Source organism: Oryx dammah, unplaced genomic scaffold (assembly GCF_014754425.2).
Source record: "Oryx dammah isolate SB20612 unplaced genomic scaffold, SCBI_Odam_1.1 HiC_scaffold_27, whole genome shotgun sequence".
Taxonomy (NCBI): domain Eukaryota; kingdom Metazoa; phylum Chordata; class Mammalia; order Artiodactyla; family Bovidae; genus Oryx; species Oryx dammah.
Genome location: NW_024070211.1, coordinates 105,627,889 through 105,650,739, shown reverse-complemented (window position 1 = coordinate 105,650,739; position 22,851 = coordinate 105,627,889). Strand labels below are relative to the sequence as shown.

Sequence of the window (22,851 nt, the reverse complement as noted above, 5' to 3'; positions counted from 1 at the left end):
AAGGTCTCATTCATTTGAACTGCTGCTGCTGCTGCTGCTAAGTCGCTTCAGTTGTGTCTGACCCTGTGCGATCCCATAGATGGCAGCCCACCAGGCTCCCTCGTCCCTGGGATTCTCCAGGCAAGAACATTGGAGTGGGTTGCCATTTCCTTCTCCAATGCAGGAAAGTGAAAAGTGAAAGTGAAGTCGACCCTCAGCGACCCCATGGACTGCAGCCTTCCAGGCTCCTCCATCCATGGGATTTTCCAGGCAAGAGTACTAGAGTGGGTTGCCATTGCCTTCTCCGTAATTTGAACTAGAAATGTGCTATTAACTAAATGTGCTATTAAGATTGAAATGTCTTTGACATGTTGAAGTTGAATAGCCTATACAATATGTAAATGACTGTTGAAAAAAGGGCTAGAAATTTAGTCTGATACTCAAGAGAGACAGTACATCAGAGACATAGAGTCATTGGCATATAGATAAGAGTGGAAGCTGGTACTAATAAGGAAGAGTATAAAGTGAAAGAGTAAAGCTAAGAACAAAATGTCAGTGAAAATGGTAGGTTCTTTAATGCACAGTATCAGAGATTTTCTAGATTACCTTGAAATGTATAATAATGATGCACAAAAGTGATTTGGCATGGAACATCATTTCATCAGTCATACACTTCAAAGCCTGGAATGTCAAAGGTCACATGAGCAATAACTCATCTAATTGAAGATACAGCCCCAGCCGCAGTGGAGTGAAGAGGTCTGTCTGTGGGCCTTAAGTATCCATTTTTTTTCCTAAAGCAGATGATATGATTGAATAAATATTTCACCATCCAATATGGGGCACCTCTGTTGGGCAGATTTTTATGCCATTCTCCCCTCTGAAAAAGTTGATCTTTTATCCAACTTATATGTTGTATGTACCCTTTGATTCCCACAGTATTCTGTGGTGTAACTAGTTGTGGATAGGGTACTTAGTTGTATTCACCTCTCTTTCTTTCTCTGTCTCTCTTTCCCTCTCTCATACACACACAAACATGCTTCAGTTCAGTTCAGTTCAATTCAGTCGCTCAGTCATGTCCGACTCTTTGCGACCCCATGAATTGCAGCACGCCAGGCCTCCCGTCCATCCCCAGCTCCCAGAGTTCACTCAGATTCGCATCCATCGAGTCAGTGATGCCATCCAGACATCTCATCCTCTGTCATCCCCTTCTCCTCCTGCCCCCAATTCCTCCCAGCATCAGAGTCTTTTCCAATGAGTCAACTGTTCCCATCAGGTGGCCAAAGTACTGGAGTTTCAGCTTTAGCATCATTCCTTCCAAAGAAATCCCAGGGTTGATCTCCTTCAGAATGGACTGGTTGGATCTCCTTGCAGTCCAAGGGACTCTCAAGAGTCTTTTCCAACACCACAATACAAAAGCATCAATTCTTCGGCACTCAGCCTTCCTCACAGTCCAAATATCACATCCATACATGCTTACTTCCTTACAAAATGAGATAATGTAATTCAAAGATACTTGGTTTCTTGAGCTCCTCTTCAGTTCATTCATTATTTCACTATTTCAAAGGTAAATGGAGAAAGAAGCTTTACGTAAGAGGGCTAAGACACAGATGTAGGAAACCAGAAAAAGCATCAGCTTAAATCCTTTTAGAAATGCACCAGAGCATATATAAATATATACATCTGTATATAAATATTATAGTGGAAGCTTAGGAAAGTGTCATGTTCATGGAGAGATGAAAATAGCATTCAAAACTACAGATAGGTTTATATGGGGAAGGACTGAATACAGGTTATATGATTTAGTGTTTCAGAAAAAAATCATTGTGTTCACTGTATTTTTATAAACGTTTACATATACTGTCAGCTACTGCTCTTCAGACAGACTTGAATTTTTCACTTGTTTTTTTAGATTCAGTCTTTGGATTTTCTGTAAGCTAAAACTAGTTTATAAATACCCCTCAAAGATAAAATGTACTATAAAGTCCTTATTGAATTGAATACTATCTTAGTCACCTTGGGGTTTCCCAGGTGGTACAGTGGTAAAGAATCCTCCTGCCAATGCAGGAGATGCAAGAAATGTAGGTTTGATCCCTGGGTTGGGAAGACCCTGTGGAGGAGGAAATGGCAACCCACTCTAGTATTCTTGCCTGGAGAATCCCATAGACAGAGAAGCCTAGCATCTTACAGTCCATGGGGTGGCAAAGAGCCAGACATGACTGAGTAACTAACACTTGCTAACACTTTTCAACTGAATTTTAGTACTCTGAAATTTACCTGTGAGCCTTAACAAAATTTCAGTATTAATTTAGTGGATAACTTCTTCACTGGATGGTACCCTCATCTTTTTCATTCATAGGTATGTTTCTGGCTGAACTGATAGAGAAATATTTTGTGTCCCCTACCTTGTTCCGAGTGATCCGTCTTGCCAGGATTGGCCGAATCCTGCGTCTGATCAAAGGGGCCAAGGGGATCCGCACGCTGCTCTTTGCTTTGATGATGTCCCTTCCTGCACTGTTTAACATCGGCCTCCTGCTCTTCCTGGTCATGTTCATCTATGCCATCTTCGGAATGTCCAACTTCGCCTATGTTAAGAGGGAGGTTGGAATTGACGACATGTTCAACTTTGAGACCTTCGGCAACAGCATGATCTGCCTGTTCCAGATTACCACCTCTGCTGGCTGGGATGGATTGTTAGCACCTATCCTTAACAGTAAACCACCCGATTGTGACCCTAATAAAGTTAACCCTGGCAGCTCAGTTAAGGGAGACTGTGGAAACCCGTCTGTTGGGATTTTCTTCTTCGTCAGCTACATCATCATATCATTTCTGGTCGTGGTGAACATGTACATTGCTGTCATCCTGGAGAACTTCAGTGTTGCTACTGAAGAAAGTGCAGAGCCCCTGAGTGAGGATGACTTTGAGATGTTCTACGAGGTTTGGGAGAAGTTTGATCCTGATGCCACCCAGTTCATGGAATTTGAAAAGCTATCTCAGTTTGCAGCTGCTCTTGAACCACCACTCAATTTACCACAACCGAACAAACTCCAGCTCATTGCCATGGATTTGCCCATGGTAAGTGGTGATCGAATTCACTGTCTTGACATCTTATTTGCTTTTACGAAGCGGGTTCTGGGGGAGAGTGGAGAGATGGATGCCCTTCGAATACAGATGGAAGAGAGATTCATGGCCTCCAACCCATCGAAGGTCTCCTATCAGCCAATAACGACGACTTTAAAGCGAAAACAAGAGGAAGTGTCTGCTGTTATTATTCAGCGTGCGTACAGGCGCCACCTTTTAAAGCGAACTGTAAAACAGGCATCATTTACATACAACAAAAATAAAATCAAAGGTGGGGCTAATCTTCTTGTAAAAGAAGACATGATAATTGACAGAATAAATGAAAACTCAATTACAGAAAAAACTGATCTGACCATGTCCACAGCAGCTTGTCCACCCTCCTATGACCGGGTAACAAAACCAATTGTGGAAAAGCATGAGCAAGAAGGCAAAGATGAAAAAGCAAAAGGGAAATAAACACAAATAAATAAAAATCACTGGGTGACAAATTGTTTACAGCCTGTGAAGGTGATGTATTTTTGTCAACAGGACTCCTTTAGGAGGTCAATGCCAAACTGACTGTTTTTACACAAATTTACTTAAGGTCAGTGCCTACAATCAGACAGTGACCCCTTGTCGGAAAACTGTGACTGTGTAAAAGGGAGATGACCTTGATGGGAGGTTACTGTTCTCACTACCAGCTGACACTGCTGAAGACAAGAGACAAAATGGCTACGTAGACTGTAGGGACCAGTTCAAAGGGGTGCAAACCTGTAATCCGGGGGTTGTTTAACACGAAAACACTGTAGTGTAGTAATTGTATCCACTCTTTGCATTTCGACTGCCACATTTGTCACATTTTTACAAAATCTGTTAGTGGATTCATCTTTTTTTTAGTCCATATGTTGTTTATTATATGTGACTATTTTTGTAAATGGGGTTTCTGTTGGGAAATAGATTAAAGGACCTCTTTAACAGGTATGCCACTGGGGGTTATGACAATCACATGGCCCTCTCATCTGCACAAAGCCATGGTTTGCATGAGGGCATGCCACACTTAGAGATCATGCATGAAAAAAGTCACAAGGAACACAATGAGCTCTTAAATTCCATCTATGTTTCTGGGAGGGGTAATTAGGTGATAATTGGAGGTGCTTTGCTGATCTTGTTTTGTCAAATCCAACCCCTAGACCAAGTATGTCATTTTAGGGGGATAGCCCATTAAATCTTAGCAGGTGCAAACTTCACTCAAATGTCAGGAATTGTAGGTGTTACATTTCTGTTTATTGTATTTAAAAAATACTGAATAATGAGTATTGCTTCTCCCTTAAAGACGGAATTGACCAAAAGAACCCTTTATAAATTTCTGCTTAATCCTGTACTTTGTTTAGCCATCTTCAGCTCAGTAAGGTTGACAATGTATATGTTAATGAAATGCTATTTATTATGTAAATAGTCATTTTACCCTGTGGTGCACGTTTGAGCAAACAAATAATGACCTAAGCACAGTATTTATTGCATCAAATATGTACCACAAGAAATGTAGAGTGCAAGCTTTACACAGGTAATATAATGTATTCTGTACCATTATAGATAGTTTGGATGCTATGAATGCATGTTTCTATTACCATGCTGCTGTATCTGGTTTCTCCCACCGCTCAGAATCTCATTTATGAGAAACCATATGTCACTGGTAAAGTCAAAGAAATTGTTCAACAGATCTCATTTATTTAAGTCATTAAGCAATAGTTTGCAGCACTTTAACAGCTTTTTGGTTATTTTTAAATTCTAAGTGGATAACATATGGTGTATAGCCCGACTGTACAGACATGTTTAAAAAAAAAACACTGCTTAACCTGTTAAAATGTGTTTAGAATTTTATAAGCAAATATAAATACTGTAAAAAGTCATTTTATTTTATTTTTCAGCATTATGTACATAAATATGAAGAGGAAATTATCTTAAAGATTGATATCACAATCACTTTCTTACTTTCTGTCCATAGTACTTTTTCATGGAAGAAATTTGCTAAATAAGAAATGAACACAAGATTGGGTAGTTGTAGATTTCTGCTTTTTTATTACATTTGCTACTTTTAGATTATTTCATAATTTTAAGGGGCAAACATAGATTCACAACTGACATCCAAATTATGCTTTGCAATTGGAAAAAAGGTATAAATTTTTATTTACATTTTTGGTAGTGCCTATACTAACTGATTGAAGGTAGTGTTTATTTTTCATTTGTGTCTTTTTTTTTTCTAACTTCTGTTTATGTTTCCATTTATTTGAAGTCATGCTGCTCTAGATTGCTCTAAATATAATGTGGGTTTCACAATTTTTTTCCCCCACAAGAACAGAGAGTAGTGAACTTATATAGTCAATTACATCAGGATATTTTGTGTTTCTTACAGAAGCAAACTATAGGCACCTCTTTTTCTTAAAACTACTTAGAATACTTAAACTGTATTCGTGAACTGCATGCTGGAAAATGCTACTATTACACTAAATGATGCTAACCAACATTAAAAATGTGCAAACTAATAAAGATTACATTTTTTATTTTATTGTTTGCCCAGTTACTTTTGGTTAACCATGTTGTATAACAAGATAAGTTTTATTCTACAGATTGAGGGAGAAGGAGAGCTACACACACACACACCCACCCATTCGGGCTGAGAGCAAGAAAACTTGGGGTAAGAATGAGACTGGAGGGAGTGTCCTACCAGGGACTACAAGCAGCAGATTATAAACTGGAGGCTCCAGCAGAACAAGAAGCAAGGGTGGGTGGCCACTTAAGGTACAATTGAATCCCTCAAAACCCATTAAAATATTAGAAGTTGCTATGTGTGAGTGGGGTCTTTTGTTTGCTCCTCCAGAACCACTCTTCCTGCTCCTCCATCATGCTCTGTGTTAGGGTGAATTTGTAAATTGAATCAACGGGCTTCTTACCCTCTAGATCTCAGTGGGTTTGGCCAGTGGGAAACCCCAGCAGGAAAACACCATCAGGAAAGCAGGAGAACGGTGCAACTGGGTGTTTATACCCTAGTGTCATCTTTGCCAGGTTGCTCTGGGTTGGCAATGCGGCCTTCATCAACAAGGTCATACTTCCAGTCAGACAGCCCCTCCTACAATGAGAGCTACTTTGTTGAGGGGCTGGTCATCACTCTCTGCCTTGCTCCCTTAGACCTGTGGCCCCTTTATCTTGCTGACATCTTTTTAAATGGCCCTTCATGAAAAACGTCTCTCTTGCCTCATTTCAGTGTGCCATCTGTCTCTTACCTGGATGAAACAGTGATTAAAATAGCTTGTGAAAGTGGGCAACAGGCAAAGATTTGCCTTGGGTCAGCTTGGAGGCTTAATCTAACCAGCATTAGTAGATGGAGAAAGAGAAACTGGGGAAACTACAGTCCAGTCCAGCACAGATTTCACAGAGATCATGGAGCAGTTACTAGAGTGGTCCAAACAATAAAAGTGACAGCGGAAGAAACATCTAAATTTATGGGAAAAGAGAAGCCTCATTTGCTATCAGATCTGCACAATGTCAGTTATGAAATCTGAAAGAGGAAGGTGACCTTGATGAGAAGAGCAGTCATACACAGTGCCTTTCCCTATCCTTCAGCTTCCTGACCTTGTCTCTTCATGACATCATTGCTCTAAAACACCAGAACAACTAATTCTGAAAAGAATTTCCCATTTCTAACCAACAAAAATAAGGATTATAGGATAATCCCTATAGATTTTTAAAATATTCCACATTCATACCAGTACTCACTGGTACCTTTTCAAATACAAAGCAAATTGGTGAAACATAATCATATAAATTACCATAGTCATTTTGGTATTATTTTTACATAGTGAAAGATAGCAACAGACTATAATCCATTGAATAAAATAAGAATTCACAAGTATGTGCTAACATAAATAAATGGAAAAAGTGAAAAGCTCTTCCTCACAGTTGAATGTTAACTAACATATGTAGAAGAAATAATGAAGATAGAAAATTACCCCTTGGCAACCATCATAAAGACATTCATGCAAGAAGAATCAATGAATACTAAAACTCATGGGTGAAAGTTTGACAAGGAATAGGACATTTACATTGTCTTAAAGTATCTCTTCTGCATTAAAATTTTTTTAAATAAAACTTACAGTGGAGACACCTAGCAGACACTATCTTCATCAATTATGGGACAATTCTGAAGAAGACATCACTTCTTGGTATCCAGTCAAAATGGCATAACTAGAATGTAATCATAAGGAAAATCAAATTGAGGACATTCTACGAAATGACTGAACTCTTTAGAAATGTCATGAAAAGCAAAGACAGGGTAAGGAGCAACTTGAGGTTGAAGAGTTATGAAAACAAAATACAACATGTGATTCTGGATTGAATACTGGACTGGAAAAATATAATTATGGATGTTACTGGGAATACTGACTAAATTTGAATATGGACTCGAGTAAGTACTGGTATTATAAAAGTATTTTAATTTCTTTAATTTTATAAAGTCTAAATGAGGCTATTACATAATTATGGGCAATATCCTTACTCTCAGAAAATGCACATTAAAGTATTTAGGGATGAGTGGGATGATGTCTGCAACTCACTTTTGAGTGGGACTGAAGGACAATTAAAGGACTTCCCTGGTGACTCAGATGGTAAAAATTTCTACCTGCAATGCGGGAGACCCGGGTTCAAGTTGATCCCCTGGAGAAGGAAATGGCAACCACTCCAGTATTCTTGCCTGGAGAATTCCACAGACAGAGGAGCCTGGTGAGCTACAGTCCATGGGGCCGCAGAGTCGGACACGACTGAGAGACTAACACAGAAAGGGCAATGAATCCTACGTGTATATGTGTGTACGTAAACGTTGATACAGACGTATGTGTGTGTCTTCAAGGAAGTGAAGATTTTTGTGTTGCTCTTGTGTTACTGCAGTATGTATGTGTGTGTGTATTCACTTTATCACCTGTTTTTCTGTGTCCTGGAATTTATGATTCTACTCTTAAAATTAGATAAACTGTTTCTAATTACTTCAAAGAACACTGCATTTTAATTACTATTCTTGTTTTCCAGAAGTTGTGTTTTTGAAGAGACAAATGATTACGTTCCTTATCCTTTGGGGTAACCCTTATGTTACTAAAAATAAGAATATTTTTAGGAGAGGTCTGTGGCATAGTGGTTAAGACTCCAGTATTTGAAGCTAGATCTACTAAATTGGAAACTTGTGATCTAAACTCTGGTGATCCTGCCTGTGCTGTATCAGAATGTGTCTTATTGGCTATATGAGTCCCTGGGGTCCAGACATTTTAAGTACCAACCAGTAACCTCAAACACAGCTCTACAGGCCAGCACCCACATGACAAGTATTTCACATGCCACAGTTAACCTTGGAAATTACAAACGATGTGATAAATATTTATAAAGCTAAACATATTCAATTTAAAGAACTTTACTGTAAAAATATGCCTTTTTAATGTTTTATTTCCAAAGACTAAATACATTTTATGTTAAAATGCTCTTTTTGAAATGATGGTGAGAATAAATGATAGTCGGTTGTTTTAATATTTTATTTAGCTAAATTAAAAATTGGCAACCCTGTGTTGGTCCTCCCATTCGTATTTTACTGATGCAGCAAATCAAGAGTCTAGGAACCAGTGGGATAGACAATCAGTACTCAGCCTCATAAGTTTGATGTTCATATCTGTGTAACAAAAAGTTTGGATGCTAGAACTATACAAACTATATTAAAGTCTGCAAGTTTGTCCTATAATTGTTTATTATACCATACATGGACTAAATTTCATACTATTATGTAATAAGATGAATGCTTCTTAGTCAACTATGAATGTATTGAAATGTTCATAATCAAAATATTATTCCTTTAATCATGTACAATAGCACTTATAGTACTGTCCTTCCTGGAACATGGGAATATTCTCCTAAATTGTCAATTAACACTGATTCAGTCAGTGTGGCAGCAAAGGCACTAGAGGAGAAAACTATTCCCAACAATTGAGTATTGTTGGGGAAACTGCATCACCAAGAAATTCTTGACATCAGTAATAGATAATCTGCAATGTCAACTGAGTACTCAGTGTTGAGTTATTGCCCTCTCTTGTGTCTTTATTCTCTCCTTTTGATTGCTTCTTTCTGTCCAACTTTGTACTTTCAAAATTGCCTTTCTAATCTTGAAAAATAACTTTTCTCAACCCTTATGCATTTTTTCTCATTGTTCATAGCTCATTCCTTTTTTAAAAAAAATACCTTTTAAATTCAGGGTTCTATACTCAACACTTTCACTCTTGGTTAAAATTAAATGAAATATAGGTCCCAATGATATTGATGAGAAAATCTGGCTGTGAATATTCTTATTCACATAAGCACATGGAGTATTCATATGCTATGCTGGTCATTATCCTTCTCAGTAACACTATGAAGAAAAGACTTGAAAATACAAAAGGTGAAGATAGGAAGAAAGAACATTATCCGTGTGGAACAGAACTGTATATACTCGATTTCTGGTTATCATGAATTATCTCTTTATTTAATGTTTACTTAGAAGAGCAAGATGGTCAGAGAACTATTCGATTGATAATTGCAGCATTTTGTTTGTCTTCCAGGAATGTAGTCTTTATTTATCATGGGATGGAGACCAGAAAGTTCTTAAAATAAATTTATAGGAAATTACATTTTAAGTATAAATTCTTCATTAAAAATATGCTGTTATAGGAAATCCGATTTACTTTCTGAGCTTTCATGAATTCGCTACCCCATGTTTAACTTGCCACAGTGTGTGTTAGAGAACATTAAGATACAAGTTTTATCTTTCTTCTTCAAGCTGTTCGAAATACATTGAGACTCTACCATGGCAGCCCATTTCAGTATTCTTGCCTGGAAAATCTTACGGACAAGGAGACATGGGCTACAGTCCATGGGGTTGCAAGTGTCGGACATAACTTAGCAACTAAACCACAACAGATTCAAATATCAAACTAATTTTGAATCTTTTTCTTACAAAGCACCTTCTCATTCTCTTCAGTGTTCTCAAATCTGGTTCTACCTCCAACCAGTCTACAGTTACTCAAATTCAATTATCTTTATTCAGTCTTTATCATATTTTTTATAGATTTTTAGACTTTGATGAAGATGGTCATCACCACCTCCTTCACTGAATTGCATCTTCCCTTGCCTTTTATAAAAACTAAGCTTTTCTAGGTCTCGTCTTTCTTTAGGATCTTTGCCTTCACTTTTTAATTTTTCCCCTCTCCTATCAGATTGCTTCTGCAGCATCGGCCTCTTTTTTTGAGTTACAATTCTAACTTTCTGTTGGTCTTTTATACTTGCATACATGTCTATCATCTTCAACTTCATATATCCAGAACTGATTTGACCATGTTCTAGTCCTCTCAACCACCAGGAAAATTAGCCAGAAGTCAACCTGCTTTCTCAGTCTGTTACTGTTTGGGGTCTTCCTTCAGGCTCAGCAAGAGTAAGTACAAATTACAGAATACATAGAGGAATGGGTGAGTAACTCTACAACCTTGGATTAGAGGCTTGGAAGGAGGATTCAGGGACAGTTATAACTGTAAACTCTGACCTGGATTTGAAGAATGAGAAGGGTGGGGCAGTTCAGATAGCATAAATATTACAGAATAGTGGTCAAAATGTGTATTCTGCAGGTTGCCAAAAAGCAGGGTCATAATTTGAGAAGTTGCTGGAAGAATGCAGGTAAGCAATGATGGAACATAACCCTTGAGTGCTTCCTCATCTGTCTTTCTGCCTCTGAAATCAAACCCATCCTTCGGGATTCAATGACATTTTCCTTGTGTCTTATTACTGGAAGAGAATTTTCTCTCCTGTGAACTTCTATGGAATTTTGATGTATATGTTTACACCTGGATAGTTTTGAAAGCAAAGGGAGAGACAATTAATAATTATGCTAAAGCAACAAGCATCAGCGAGGACTCTCCGGGCAAAGCAGGACATAGGATCACCTCCATGCTCCATTTGTATGGACTAAAACTACCATGACACTGTAATTTAAAATAGTTTTCTTCCTCTCATCACCCTTCTCCACTCTGCCATAAGAATACACATACCAGAAAGTGTACAATTGGCAGAAATTGGCCTTAAATACCATTGTATCCTCTATAGTACCTTTTTACAGAGAAGGTGTTCTCTAGATATTTAGTAAATGGGCAAATTAGCTAATTTTTAGCACTGTTCTAAGTAGTTCTATTTTTGAAAGCATTATTTACCACTCTGGGACCTTTCCCTCTTATATGTTTTTTCACAGGGATAACATTATATGCAAGATATATAAAAAGAATAAAACATCACAAAAGTTACAAATGAAAATTAGCCTTGGTATTTTATAGTAATATTGGATTTATATAATAAATATTTAAATAGACATAAGTTACATCCATAAAAGAACATATACTGTTTTGTTACTTATAAAGAAATAAATATAGATGAGTGTAGTTATACATATTTGTATACCCAGAAATGTTTGCAAGGTATAAGAGTAAAAAATAAATTGACTTTTGACTCTCTAGAACTCAAGGATTACATAATAGTCACCTCGTTCTGTGCTATGATGGAACTATTGAGCTTGCCATTTAAAATTTAATCTCTAAAAGGGATTAGGGCTTCTGGACCATGTTTTTTCTTCAATATCATTTGGCCTGACTCTTATCTGCATTATTAATGTTCCTCGTTCATCAAGGATGATGAAGAAATGCCTTATTCAGCAGTATTTCTTGCAGTCACAGAAAACATATGTTTCCAAAGGCAAACAGATTGTGCTTGTGATCAACCTCAGTCATAAATGCAGCCATTTGCCCTACCGCAGGAAAAATGTCTATTGAGTTATACTGACTGATATCCTCAAGTAGGTGCAATGCTAGAGCAAAATATACTAAGTATAAGATTTCGATCCCATAAACATGCAAGGATATGGAAAATAGGATTTATGGAGAATGGCTAAATTATGTAGACAGATTTTTTTTTTAATTTTCCAGAGACAAGGAGAGTGAGGAAGGACTTGATTCAAATACAGCAGAGGTTGTCCTATTTGTAATATGCTACCATTTGTTAAAGTAAAACTCATTAGGCAGTTAATTGCATGAAGTTTAGTGTAAATCTAGTCAGGCACCTCTTAGAACTTTATGATTCTACTCTTCTTTCCCCACACCCAAATCTTGGCATTTCCATGGCATTCTCTCTGGACTATGCCTTAAATGGCCAAATCAATCCAAAGGTAACTTCAGTGTAGCAGGCTCCAAGTCTTTGGGTCTATTAGATAGCCTCTCTTACCTTTCAATAATCTTAGGACATTAAAAAAAAAACACTCATCTAAAAGACTACCAGGACAATAGTTAGAAATTTAGTTCTAAGTCTCATCTCAAATTAAATCAGAATCATCAGGAAAGGGCCTAAAAATGTCTCTTGAATCGTGCTGTTAGAAAGAGGTAGAAGAAAGTTATAACAAGATTCCCAGGAGGGTCTTATAAGCAGCGAGTCTGAGAAATCCTGTCTGAGTGATTGGTAACTGGGTAAGGTTCAGGCCTTTAGGAACTCATCATTAGTTGACTGTAGTACTTAATTAATAAAATACTCAAAAGTCAAAATGGACACATCATCAAGTAGCATCTCTGAGTTACCGAGTTTGATTCAGTATGGTCGTGTTATGTATCTAAAGACTTTCCAGCAATCTGGGCTGAATAATAACAAGGCAGCTTACATTTCAACCTATGTGATTTAGATTTACTAAAAGAAAAGGAGTTCTAACATCAGGGACACAATGAGCTCATATAGGCCTTTGTAAAAAATTAGGGGAAAATTCCCTTTTCTCCTCTGGGGAAAACAACTCTGTGCTGGGACAAGGGATTCAGTAAATGAATTGCAACAGGTACTGTGTAGGAGCTTCTCTTTAAAAGGCTCGCAGGATACTCTTGAATTTTTCATCTCTCAACATATCTTCCAGGACAAATAATTCTACAACCATAACATCTGTAAGGGAAGGAACCATGCCCATCCTACATGGTATGGAACAGTGCCTGTACTGAACTTTTTAAAAAGTCAAATAAACGAATAACCTATCACCTTGAATAGATATTGCAAACTGCACTGAAAGCACCCTTCACAATATCTTGAAATTTAGGACCAACCACACAAAGCCAGTAATACTTTCTCTTTTTTTTTGCAGGAAACCTAACACAATCAGCCTGTATAACAGTGTCATATTTCAGATGGTGTGAGCTGCAGGACATACTATTGTTATTCAAAAACAATGACTGCCAGAGAATGAAAATGGGGAGGTATGCCAAATACTATTAGCCCATCTGATGGTATTTAATTCTTATATATTCTATGAATGATATACAAAGAATGTAATTTAAATTATCTTTGAAAAATTATGTGTATATATAATGTATATTTTTTCACTGTTTTCACTAATTTTTGCATTGTAGGTGGATTCTTTATTGTCTGAGCTACTAGGGAAGTCCTTCACTAAATTTTATATGGGCATGAAACAAGAAATTTCTACCTCTTCTTTTAAATCTAGTAAAATTCAAAGCTGAGCATCAGTCCCATTGGACTGCCAGGAAATTTAACCTCATTCAATATTATAATCTTCTCTCCCAGGACTCCACCAGAATCCCAGAGCCTTATAGGGTGTTCAGTAAATGGGAAGCCCATCATAGCTTCTAAGGGCAAACTTATTGGCCACACTGGATCCCTAAGGGTCAGTATTTTAGACTCAACTCTGCTGGGCACACCATGCAACCGTTTTCCTGAAGTTTTGCCTCCTTCTGGGTACACTGTCACAGAAGAAGGGGTGGGGCCCTAGGAATCACAGAACCCTATTGCTTTTGGGCCCTGTCCTGGTTTCAAGGACAAACTCAAGTGCTAAGTTTTTGCAAACTCAGCACTTGACATTAGCATGTATTGCCTCCCTCTCTTGAATACAATTCTCTGGCTCCTCCTACCCACCAAGAAACCCAGACTCATTTCTTAAATAAACTTATTCCTCTACAGAAGACCCAAGAGATTTTAAAGTGCCATAAAATAGAATTTCCTGAAATGATGCAAATGACCTCTGTGCTGTCCCAATCCAGCAACCACTGGCCACATATGGCTACTGAGCATTTGAAATGTGGCTAGTGTACTTGATGAATCTAACTTGCAATTTTAGTTAACCATCATGAAAATGTAAACAGCTTCATGTGGCTAGCAGCCACCTTTCTAAGGGCTTTTACTTCTACCCTGCTACAAAAATACTAATGGTCCAACCACCCACAGGAATCAAGGAGGATGGAAAAATACAAAAAGCAGTAAGATACAGCATCTCAGGAAAGTTCTATGGTGGTGAGTAGAGGGGTGTTTGTTGTGATGTTTAACTCTTCTGCATGTTTGAAAATCCTCAAAAAAAATTGTGGAAAAAAATCCTGCCATAAATTAACCCATTATACATTGATTTATGAACAGGGATTTTGAGGGAGGAGCTCCAGCCATTTTATTCTTTTTCAGAATTTATTATTTATTTGGCTATACACCGAGTTTTAGTTGCAGCACTCAGGATCTTTATTTACAGCATGTTAACTCTTGGTTGCGACATGTGGGATCTTAGCTCCCAACCAGGGATTGAACCTGCATCCCCTGCACTGGGAGCGAGGAGTCTTAGCCACTGAACCACCAGGGAAGTCCCTCGTTTTAATTCAACTGATTCAGACAAGCAATAGAGCTGATAAGGAGGGCCCAATGCCTGAGAAACCAGGAGATGGATGTAAGGATAGAGAAAATCTGGATACTCTGAGGTGAGAAAAATATATATATAAGCTGTTAGGGAAAGCAAAATCTCTGCCTCCAGGCTTACCTCTGAATGGAAGGGTTCTCTCCTCCCCAGGGAGATGGAGGCAGTGTCTTTGGGATGGAGGCACTTTCACTTAGTCACTGTGAGGCTCCAATGAACTTCTGGCCTCATTTGTCACAGATAAAGAAGTCAGGCTGGCAGAGGGAGAGGTTATTTAGGGCAAGCAAGTCGGAAATCACAAGCTAGGAAGCAGCGGCAATCCTGTGGAACAGAGGCATCACAGTGGCTGTTAACACAAGAGATGCTGAAATTTATTCAGGGAGGGGAAAGACCAAGGGAAAGCTGAGAGAGGAGAATGAGTGAACTGGGTTTGATGTACCCAAAGAAGACCATGCTAGAGCATACCATCCTGCATAACCGAGTCGACTGGGCAGGCACAAAGTCGCTATTCGCTCCTTTATTTTCGCAAACTCAGCACTTGACCTTTAGCATATTTTGCCTCCAAGGAGCGTTGGGACTGCTTGGAAACACTGCCATAAAGTCCTCCAGAATCAGATTCTTAGAGAGCTAAGGCTGATTCTTCTCAACCTTAAGACAAAAATTAGAGCAGAGGTCTGGTTATCTCACATTCAGAAATTACAGAGTGTCTAGGAAGATGTGCAGTGTGAATTTGATGTTGAGGAAGATTTTTCAGAAGTGAGCTTGGACCTATGGGAGTAAAATCTAAAGCAATGTACTGTCTACCTAATGTCACACCAGGCAGAGGGAGAATGATTGCTATCTTTTGTTCTTATTCTATCAATCAGAAAAAGATTCTTTAAAGGAGTAGAAGACAGATGGCATCTTGTCAAGATATTCAGTATATCACAGTTTTAAACATTTTAATAATTCATTGTTTCTATTTCAGAATACCAAAGTCTTCTGAAATGTGTTTTTCTGTTTTCTCTCTCCTACTTTTGCATAGATGAAATGTCAACATATAGTCAAGAACACCAAGAAAAAAAATAACCCCTGGTAAATCTCTGTCATGGTATTTGAGTAGAAACATTTGTTACATCAGGTGAGCCAGAAACAAATTTCTTAGCCAACAGTTATCTGAGTGGCACCCCACTCCAGTACTCTTGCCTGGAAAATCCCATGGACAGAGGAGCCTGGTAGGCTACAGTCCATGGGGTCGCTAAGAGTCGGGTATGACTGAGCGACTTCACTTTCACTTTTTACTTTCATGCATTGGAGAAAGAAATGGCAACCCACTCCAGTGTTCTTGCCTGGAGAATCCCAGGGACGGGGGAGCCTGGTGGGCTGCTGTCTATGGGATCGCACAGAGTCTGACACGACTGAAGCGGCTTAGCAGCAGCAGCAGCAGGTATTTTAAAAGAAAAACAAAGTTACCATTCAATAGTCTAAAAGAAGTTAATTGAAAGAGTTGAGTGGAAGGATTCCTTGGACTACAAGTGATGTGAGTTTCACTTCATTCTTGGTATATTAATCCCTTTAACGGTACAGTCTAGTCTGTTTATTGCACTTACTAAAATAGCTATTAAAGCTGTCACTGCTTATAATTTTTCCATTTCCTTTTGTGAATATTTATTCAATGTCTGTCTACCTTTCAGTTCAGTTCAGTTGCTCAGTCGTGCCCGACTCTTTGAGACCCCATGAATCGCAGCACGCCAGGCCTCCCTGTCCATCACCAACTCCCGAAGTTCACTCAGACTCGCGTCCATCGAGTCCGTGATGCCATCCAGCCATCTCATCCTCTGTCGTCCCCTTCTCCTCCTGCCCCCAATCCCTCCCAGCATCGGAGTCTTTTCCAATGAGTCAACTCTTCGCATGAGGTGGCCAAAGTACTGGAGTTTCAGCTTCAGCATCATTCCTTTCCAAAGAAATCCCAGGGCTGAACTCCTTCAGAATGGACTGGTTGGATGTCCTTGCAGTCCAAGGGATTCTCAAGAGTCTTCTCCAACACCACAGTTAAAAAGCATCAATTCTTTGGCACTCAGCCTTCTTCACAGTGCAATTCTCACATCCATACATGACCACTGGAAAAACCATAGCCTTGACTAGACGGAACTTAGTCGGCAAAGTAATGTCTCTGCTTTTGAATATGCTATCTAGGTTGCTCATAACTTTTCTTCCAAGGAGTAAGCATCTTTTAATTTCATGGGTGCAGTTGCCATCTGCAGTGATTTTTGAGCCCCCCAAAATAAAGTCTGACACTGTTTCCACTGTTTCCCCATCTATTTCCCATGAAGTGATGGGACCGGATGCCATGATCTTCGTTTTCTGAATGTTGAGCTTTAAGCCAACTTTTTCACTCTCATCAAGAGGTTTTTTAGTTCCTCTTCACTTTCTGCCATAAGGGTGGTGTCATCTGCATAGCTGAGGTTATTGATATTTCTCCCGGCAATCTTGATTCCAGCTTGTGCTTCTTCCAGTCCAGCGTTTCTCATGATGTACTCTGCATATAAGTTAAATAAGCAGGGTGACAATATACAGCCTTGACGTACTCCTTTTCCTATTTGGAACCAGTCTGTTGTTCCATGTCCAGTTCGAACTGTTGCTTCCTGACCTGCATACAGATTTCTCAAGAGGCAGGTCAGGTGGTCTGGTATTCCCATCTCTCTCAGAATTTTCCACAGTTTATTGTGATCCACACAGTCAAAGGCTTTGGCATATTTGATAAAGCAGAAATAGATGGTTTTCTGGAACTCTCTTGCTTTTTCCATGATCTACCTTTACTAGACTTTAAATTCTAGGAGAAGAAGACAAGAATTTTATTCTCTGTCACTGGTATTCATTTAACATTTGGTGAATGGAATGCACGAATGATTAAGCAACACATTGTTAGAAGTCAGATCACTTCCTCAACTTTCTCCATAATATCACTTAGCAAAGGAGATATGAAAGGTAACAGCCTGATCATTAACATCATCTCCCTAATTCACTTAAATGAGTAAAACTGGAGAATTTTAAAGGGATGAGTTATGACAAATTTAAAGGGATGAGTTACGAGTTATTTTTTGCATCAGCAGACACCATGCTTCATGCACAATTCACAAGAATGGTACTGTGTGTACTGTGCTATTTGGAGAAGAAAAGAGCACTAGAGAGCACAGGGACCGGATCCTAATCTCAGAGAGGTAAGATGGCTTGCCGCATAGTGAGGTAAGGAGCCTTCCTGTAACTGTGCTATGAAGTTTTCTTGTAAGTGTGCTATGAACTTTCACAAGGTGCTTTTCAATCTTTGAAACATTTTCACATAATCTCATTCAGTCCACACACTAACAAAACAAATATTACAGTCCCATTCCCAATTATCCATTGCAAATGTATAAACCAAAGCAGAGAAAAGTAAACAACTTTGCCCAAAATTGCAAAGTCATTAACTTTAAGGAATAGAGCCTTAACTCAGATTCAGCAGTTCTGACTTCAGTTAACTTCTAACTTTTCCATAGTGTCACCTCTGAGACTAACTATGTGCCAGTTTATCTGGATAGTACATATTTGTCCTCTACATTTTGTTGCTCAACTTTATAGTAAAATAGCCTTAAGAAAAAACAAACACATGATCTCTTTATTATTCATAACTGCTTTGAAGGCTAGGTTGGGAGTAGAAAACTGGGGGGCTTTGGGTAGATTATTTCATATTTCAGGGCTTCATCTGTAGAATACAGAGATTGGATAATTGATTCTCAAGTTCTTTCCAGCTCCCAAGTTTAATAATGTTATATGTTTATCTTTTTTATTTTTTGCATACTTACCTTTACTTTTGTCTTCACCAGAACCACCTATTTTTCTTAAGCATTTTCCTTTAATTTCTCAAATATATCATAAAATAACATAGATACAAGTGTATTGATGTAGGAATTGGGGAGAAGAAAGCCAAACAGAGGCACAACCGAAGGGCTTTAACAGTCCTATTTTTTTTTTTTTTTGAAGTCGCTCAGTCATGTCTGACTCTTTGCGACCCCATGGATTGTAGCCTATCAGGCTCTGCGATCCATGGGATTTTCCAGGCAAGAATACTGGAGTGGGCTGCCATTTCCTTCTCCAGGGGATCTTCCCAACCCAGGGCTATAAGATGTGCTAGATGCTTATGGGATCAATACTGGGCCTGTATTTGGAGAAGTTAAGAGTATAATTAATTAGAAGTTAAAGTTATTCAGTGACTAACACTGCTGTGTTCGTTAAATATTAACTCATTTAACCTTAACAGCATTCTGAGGTATTAGTCTCACTTTACAGCAGAAGCACAGGAAAGTTAAATAATTTGTCCATGTAAACAGCTAGGGAATGGTGGTATCAAAATTTGATGCAAGGGTTCCCTGGTGGCTCAGTGGTAAAGAATCCACCTGCAGTGCAGGGGGTGCAGGTTCGATCCCTGGGTTGGGAAGATCCGCTGGAGAGGGCATGGCAACCCACTCCAGTATTCTTGCCCAGAGAATCCCAAGGACAGAGTCTGGTGGGCTACAGTCCATAGAGTTGCAAAGAGTTACACACATCTGAAGCGACTTAGCACGCACACATGGCCTACTCCAGGGACCAGGCTGATCCCCACTTCACTATTCTATGTGGCTTTAAGGTACTCCCCATTAAGTAGAAAAGATTAAATGAATAAAAAATGCATCATAGCTATAATACAAAAATATATATAAAAGTGTGTTAAGTCTTACAGAACACTTTGTGTTTTATGAATGGTTATAGAATGTCTATCATGTGTCAGGAACTTTTTGTCTATTATTAGATATTTAGTTTCTTTAGTAAACATGGAAAATTAAGCTCAGGAAATTAACCTTCCCAAGTCATGAAAATAACAGCACACCAGGGGGTTTCATCTCAGGTCTAGGAGACCATGTTCTTGCCACTGTACCATGCAGTCTCACACATCCAATCAGTTATGGCAATCATTAAATGCTTCATAGAGAGTAAAAGTTGAGATGAATTCTGAAAAAAGAGTAGGCTTTTTTCAGATGGAGAAAGGGCTCAGAGCAAAGTAAGAGAAAGTATTAGAAGGAATGGTTGTCCCACCTGCCTGGAATAAAGTGTTAGTTGCTCAGTCATGTCTGACTCTCTGTGACCCCATGGACTGTAGCCCACCAGGTTCCTCTGTCCATGGGATCCTCCAGGCAAGAACACTGGAGTGGGTGGCCATTCCCCTCTCCAGGGAATCTTCCCAACTCAGGGACTGAACCCAGGTCTCCCATTTTGCAGGCAGATTGCTTACCATGTAAGCCACCACGGAAGCGCATGGGAACAAAAGATCATGGAACCTTAAGCAAGGAACAAGTTACCAGTAGTATCAAAGCAAATTTCCAAAGTAGTTGTAATCCAAAAACCACTCATGGAGTGCCAGATATGGTGATTTGTGCTAAATGCTTTAACCTTAGAACAAAATTGAATGAAGGGAATTTTATAAATTAACATGGTGTAAGTGCAGCCTTCCAATGGTCTGACAGTCCAAGTTTAGACTTTAAAGATCTCAGAAAGGTACCTTGATCATCTGCTCCTTTAACTGTAATTCTCAGAAATTTTCTTCCAGATGGACTCTTTACTTGAAACTAAAAGCGTACAGTTTAAGATTATATATGCTGACCAGGACCTTGTTGTTCAGTCGCTCAGTCATGTCTGACTGTCACCCCATGGACTGCAGCATGCCAGGCTTCCCTGTCACTGACTATCTCCCAGAGCTTGCTCAAACTCATGTCCATTGAGTCGGTGTTGCCATTCAACCATCTCTCCCTCCATCTTCTCCTTCTGCTCCTGCCTTCAATCTTTCCAAGCACCAGGGTCTTTTCTAATGACTCATCTCTTTGCATCAGGTGGCCAAAGCATTGGAGCCTCAGCTTCAGCATTATTTAATGAGGACCTTGGTTTCTGGTATTCTCTGCTGCATACCAACTATGGATTAATCCACAGACTCTGAAAATCAGACCAGCAGGTAATACCAGCTGTCCATCACCACAAACATTTAGCTTGACTATAAATGATGGAAACAAACAAATAAGAACTAGTCTTTATGAAATAATATGTGCTTCTTTGAGAAGAATGCACTCTTAAGGAAAACCAGTGACAAATATTGCCTAGCATTGGAGCCTGTTATCTTAGTCATTCTTTCCCACAAGATTGACATTACCTAAACTCCTGGCATATAAAAAGGTTAATGTTTTTTGACTGCTTAACAAATTTAAGATCTGCTTAAGGCAACTCGGAATTATATCAACTAAATTAAAATAATTAGGATTGAAATTTGGAATCCGTGTAAAGATTCTACAAAGATTACCTAAACCTCAAATCTTACTTGGAAAATATCTTTAAGCAGAAATACGAAATCTCTTAATTTATTATATTTCAATTTAATTCACTAAATAACTTAAGAAATCTATCAGCAACTGACAGTTGCCTAACTGGTACAAACATAAATGTTTGCGTAGGGATTAAATCTATTCTCAGTTTAAAATCGGCAATATTATTTTTAACTGAAAAACTAGGTTACTTTACTAGTTCCTCTCATTATCGGGGAGTAAAAAAGAGCTTTTTTTTTTTTAAGGACTAATTTAAAGTGCATTCTAACAGGAAACGCGAGATTTCCAGCGATGCTTGCAAAGATGGGCCCAAGTGTGATTTTTCTGCGCCACCTTGAGGCCATAATGCAGCTACTACATGTGAAAGTTCAAGGCTTTTTCCTGAGCTGGTGAGGCCTTCTACAGCCGCACTGCGGGAACCTGCCTCTACTCTAGCATGCAGAAAATGGTGTCTTTGTAGTCAGTGATGGGAAACAGACTTGCCCTTATCCCTCCGTTCTCTTCCATTTCCTTCATCCTTTAATTCCTTATCCTGGGGACGCCCTTCCCACCGCCCTCCTAGGGTCGTTTCTGCGTTTGACCTCTTTACCTCCCGGGGCATCCGGTGGGTACGGCCCCCTTCCCCAAGCGCAGCCCTCCCTCCAGCTCCCCGCCGGCGCCTGGACCTGCAATCCCTGCCGCGAGGGCCCGCCCCCTCACACTGGCAGCCAATGGCGGCGCGGGTCCTCCCCGCCCCTCCCGCCGCGTCCCGAGCGAGTTTGGGCCTGGGCGGCAGGGCTGGAGCCCCTGACTCTGCTGTTAGGCTTCGGCAGGCGCACGGTCAGGAGGCCTGCGGCCTGGTCTTGGGGAGGCCATGGACTCGCAGGGGCTGAAGGTGAGCGGGCAGGACATACCGCGTGTTGCTGTGGGGGGATGGCGAGGAGCCGGGGGCCGTGGGGAAGCGCGCCGACCGGGCGAGGCCGTTGTTACTTGCGGTGCCCGCTGCCCAGTCTGGCTGGGTGTCCCCGTTTGGGGCGCCGGCCTGTGATTTACATCACCTGCTATCCCTCCGCCGACCCTGCTTAGGAATATGCATGTCGGGCAGCGTTCCCCACGCGCTGCTTTCCGAATTGCCGTTAGTGTGCTTGTCCCACCCTGCTGGTCGTGTTTACTTTTTTTGTACCTTGTTTGCACATAAGGTTTTTAGTCACTTTATGACACCGAGTGCGACTCCGAGGTGCGATTTTTAAGAACTCCAGCAAACTAGTGTCAGCAATCCCCCAGCGATAGTAAAGGAGCAAAAAGATTTTATGAAATCAATTAAACACAGAGGCTTGAAAATGAAGTATTTTAGGGTGATGGTCGGACACGACTAAGCGACTGAACAAAAACTTCTCTGTTTATCACTGATGCATCTCTTCAGCAAATATTTAATGATCCACTTAAGAAATGATACGAAAACAAAGATATGAGACTTGGAAATAAAATAAGTTACTTTTTAGGATCATGATCTCCATTCATTTGTTCGTTGATTCCCTTGTTCAACACATGTTGAAGGAGGGCTCACTGTGTATCCAGTGGAACTGGGGATAGTAATGAACAGAACAGTCCCCGCCTTCACCAATTTTATAGTCTATTGCTGGCGAAAACCTTAATTAAATTAATTCAACAAATGTTTATTGAATGTGTCCCATGTGTCTAGCATTGTTC

The 22,851-nt window shown here is 39.5% G+C and overlaps 2 protein-coding genes across 4 annotated transcripts in view; both read left to right on the top strand.

Annotated features, from left to right (window-relative positions):
• The window catches only part of SCN1A (sodium voltage-gated channel alpha subunit 1), a 149,184-nt gene extending 143,582 nt beyond the window's left edge, over positions 1–5,602 (top strand). For both annotated transcript variants that reach the window (XM_040229257.1, XM_040229256.1), the window contains one exon: positions 2,336–5,602. In XM_040229257.1, coding sequence (XP_040085191.1) covers positions 2,336–3,513 — 1,178 coding nt within the window. In that variant the 3' untranslated portion in view covers positions 3,514–5,602. The remainder of the gene's footprint in view (positions 1–2,335) is intronic.
• A 16,194-nt stretch (positions 5,603–21,796) lies between these two features.
• The window catches only part of TTC21B (tetratricopeptide repeat domain 21B), a 96,773-nt gene continuing 95,718 nt past the window's right edge, over positions 21,797–22,851 (top strand). For both annotated transcript variants that reach the window (XR_005719091.1, XM_040229258.1), the window contains exon 1: positions 21,797–22,036. Coding sequence is in view for 1 of the 2 variants with exons in the window: in XM_040229258.1 (XP_040085192.1) it covers positions 22,016–22,036 (21 nt within the window). In the remaining variant the exon portion in view is untranslated. The remainder of the gene's footprint in view (positions 22,037–22,851) is intronic.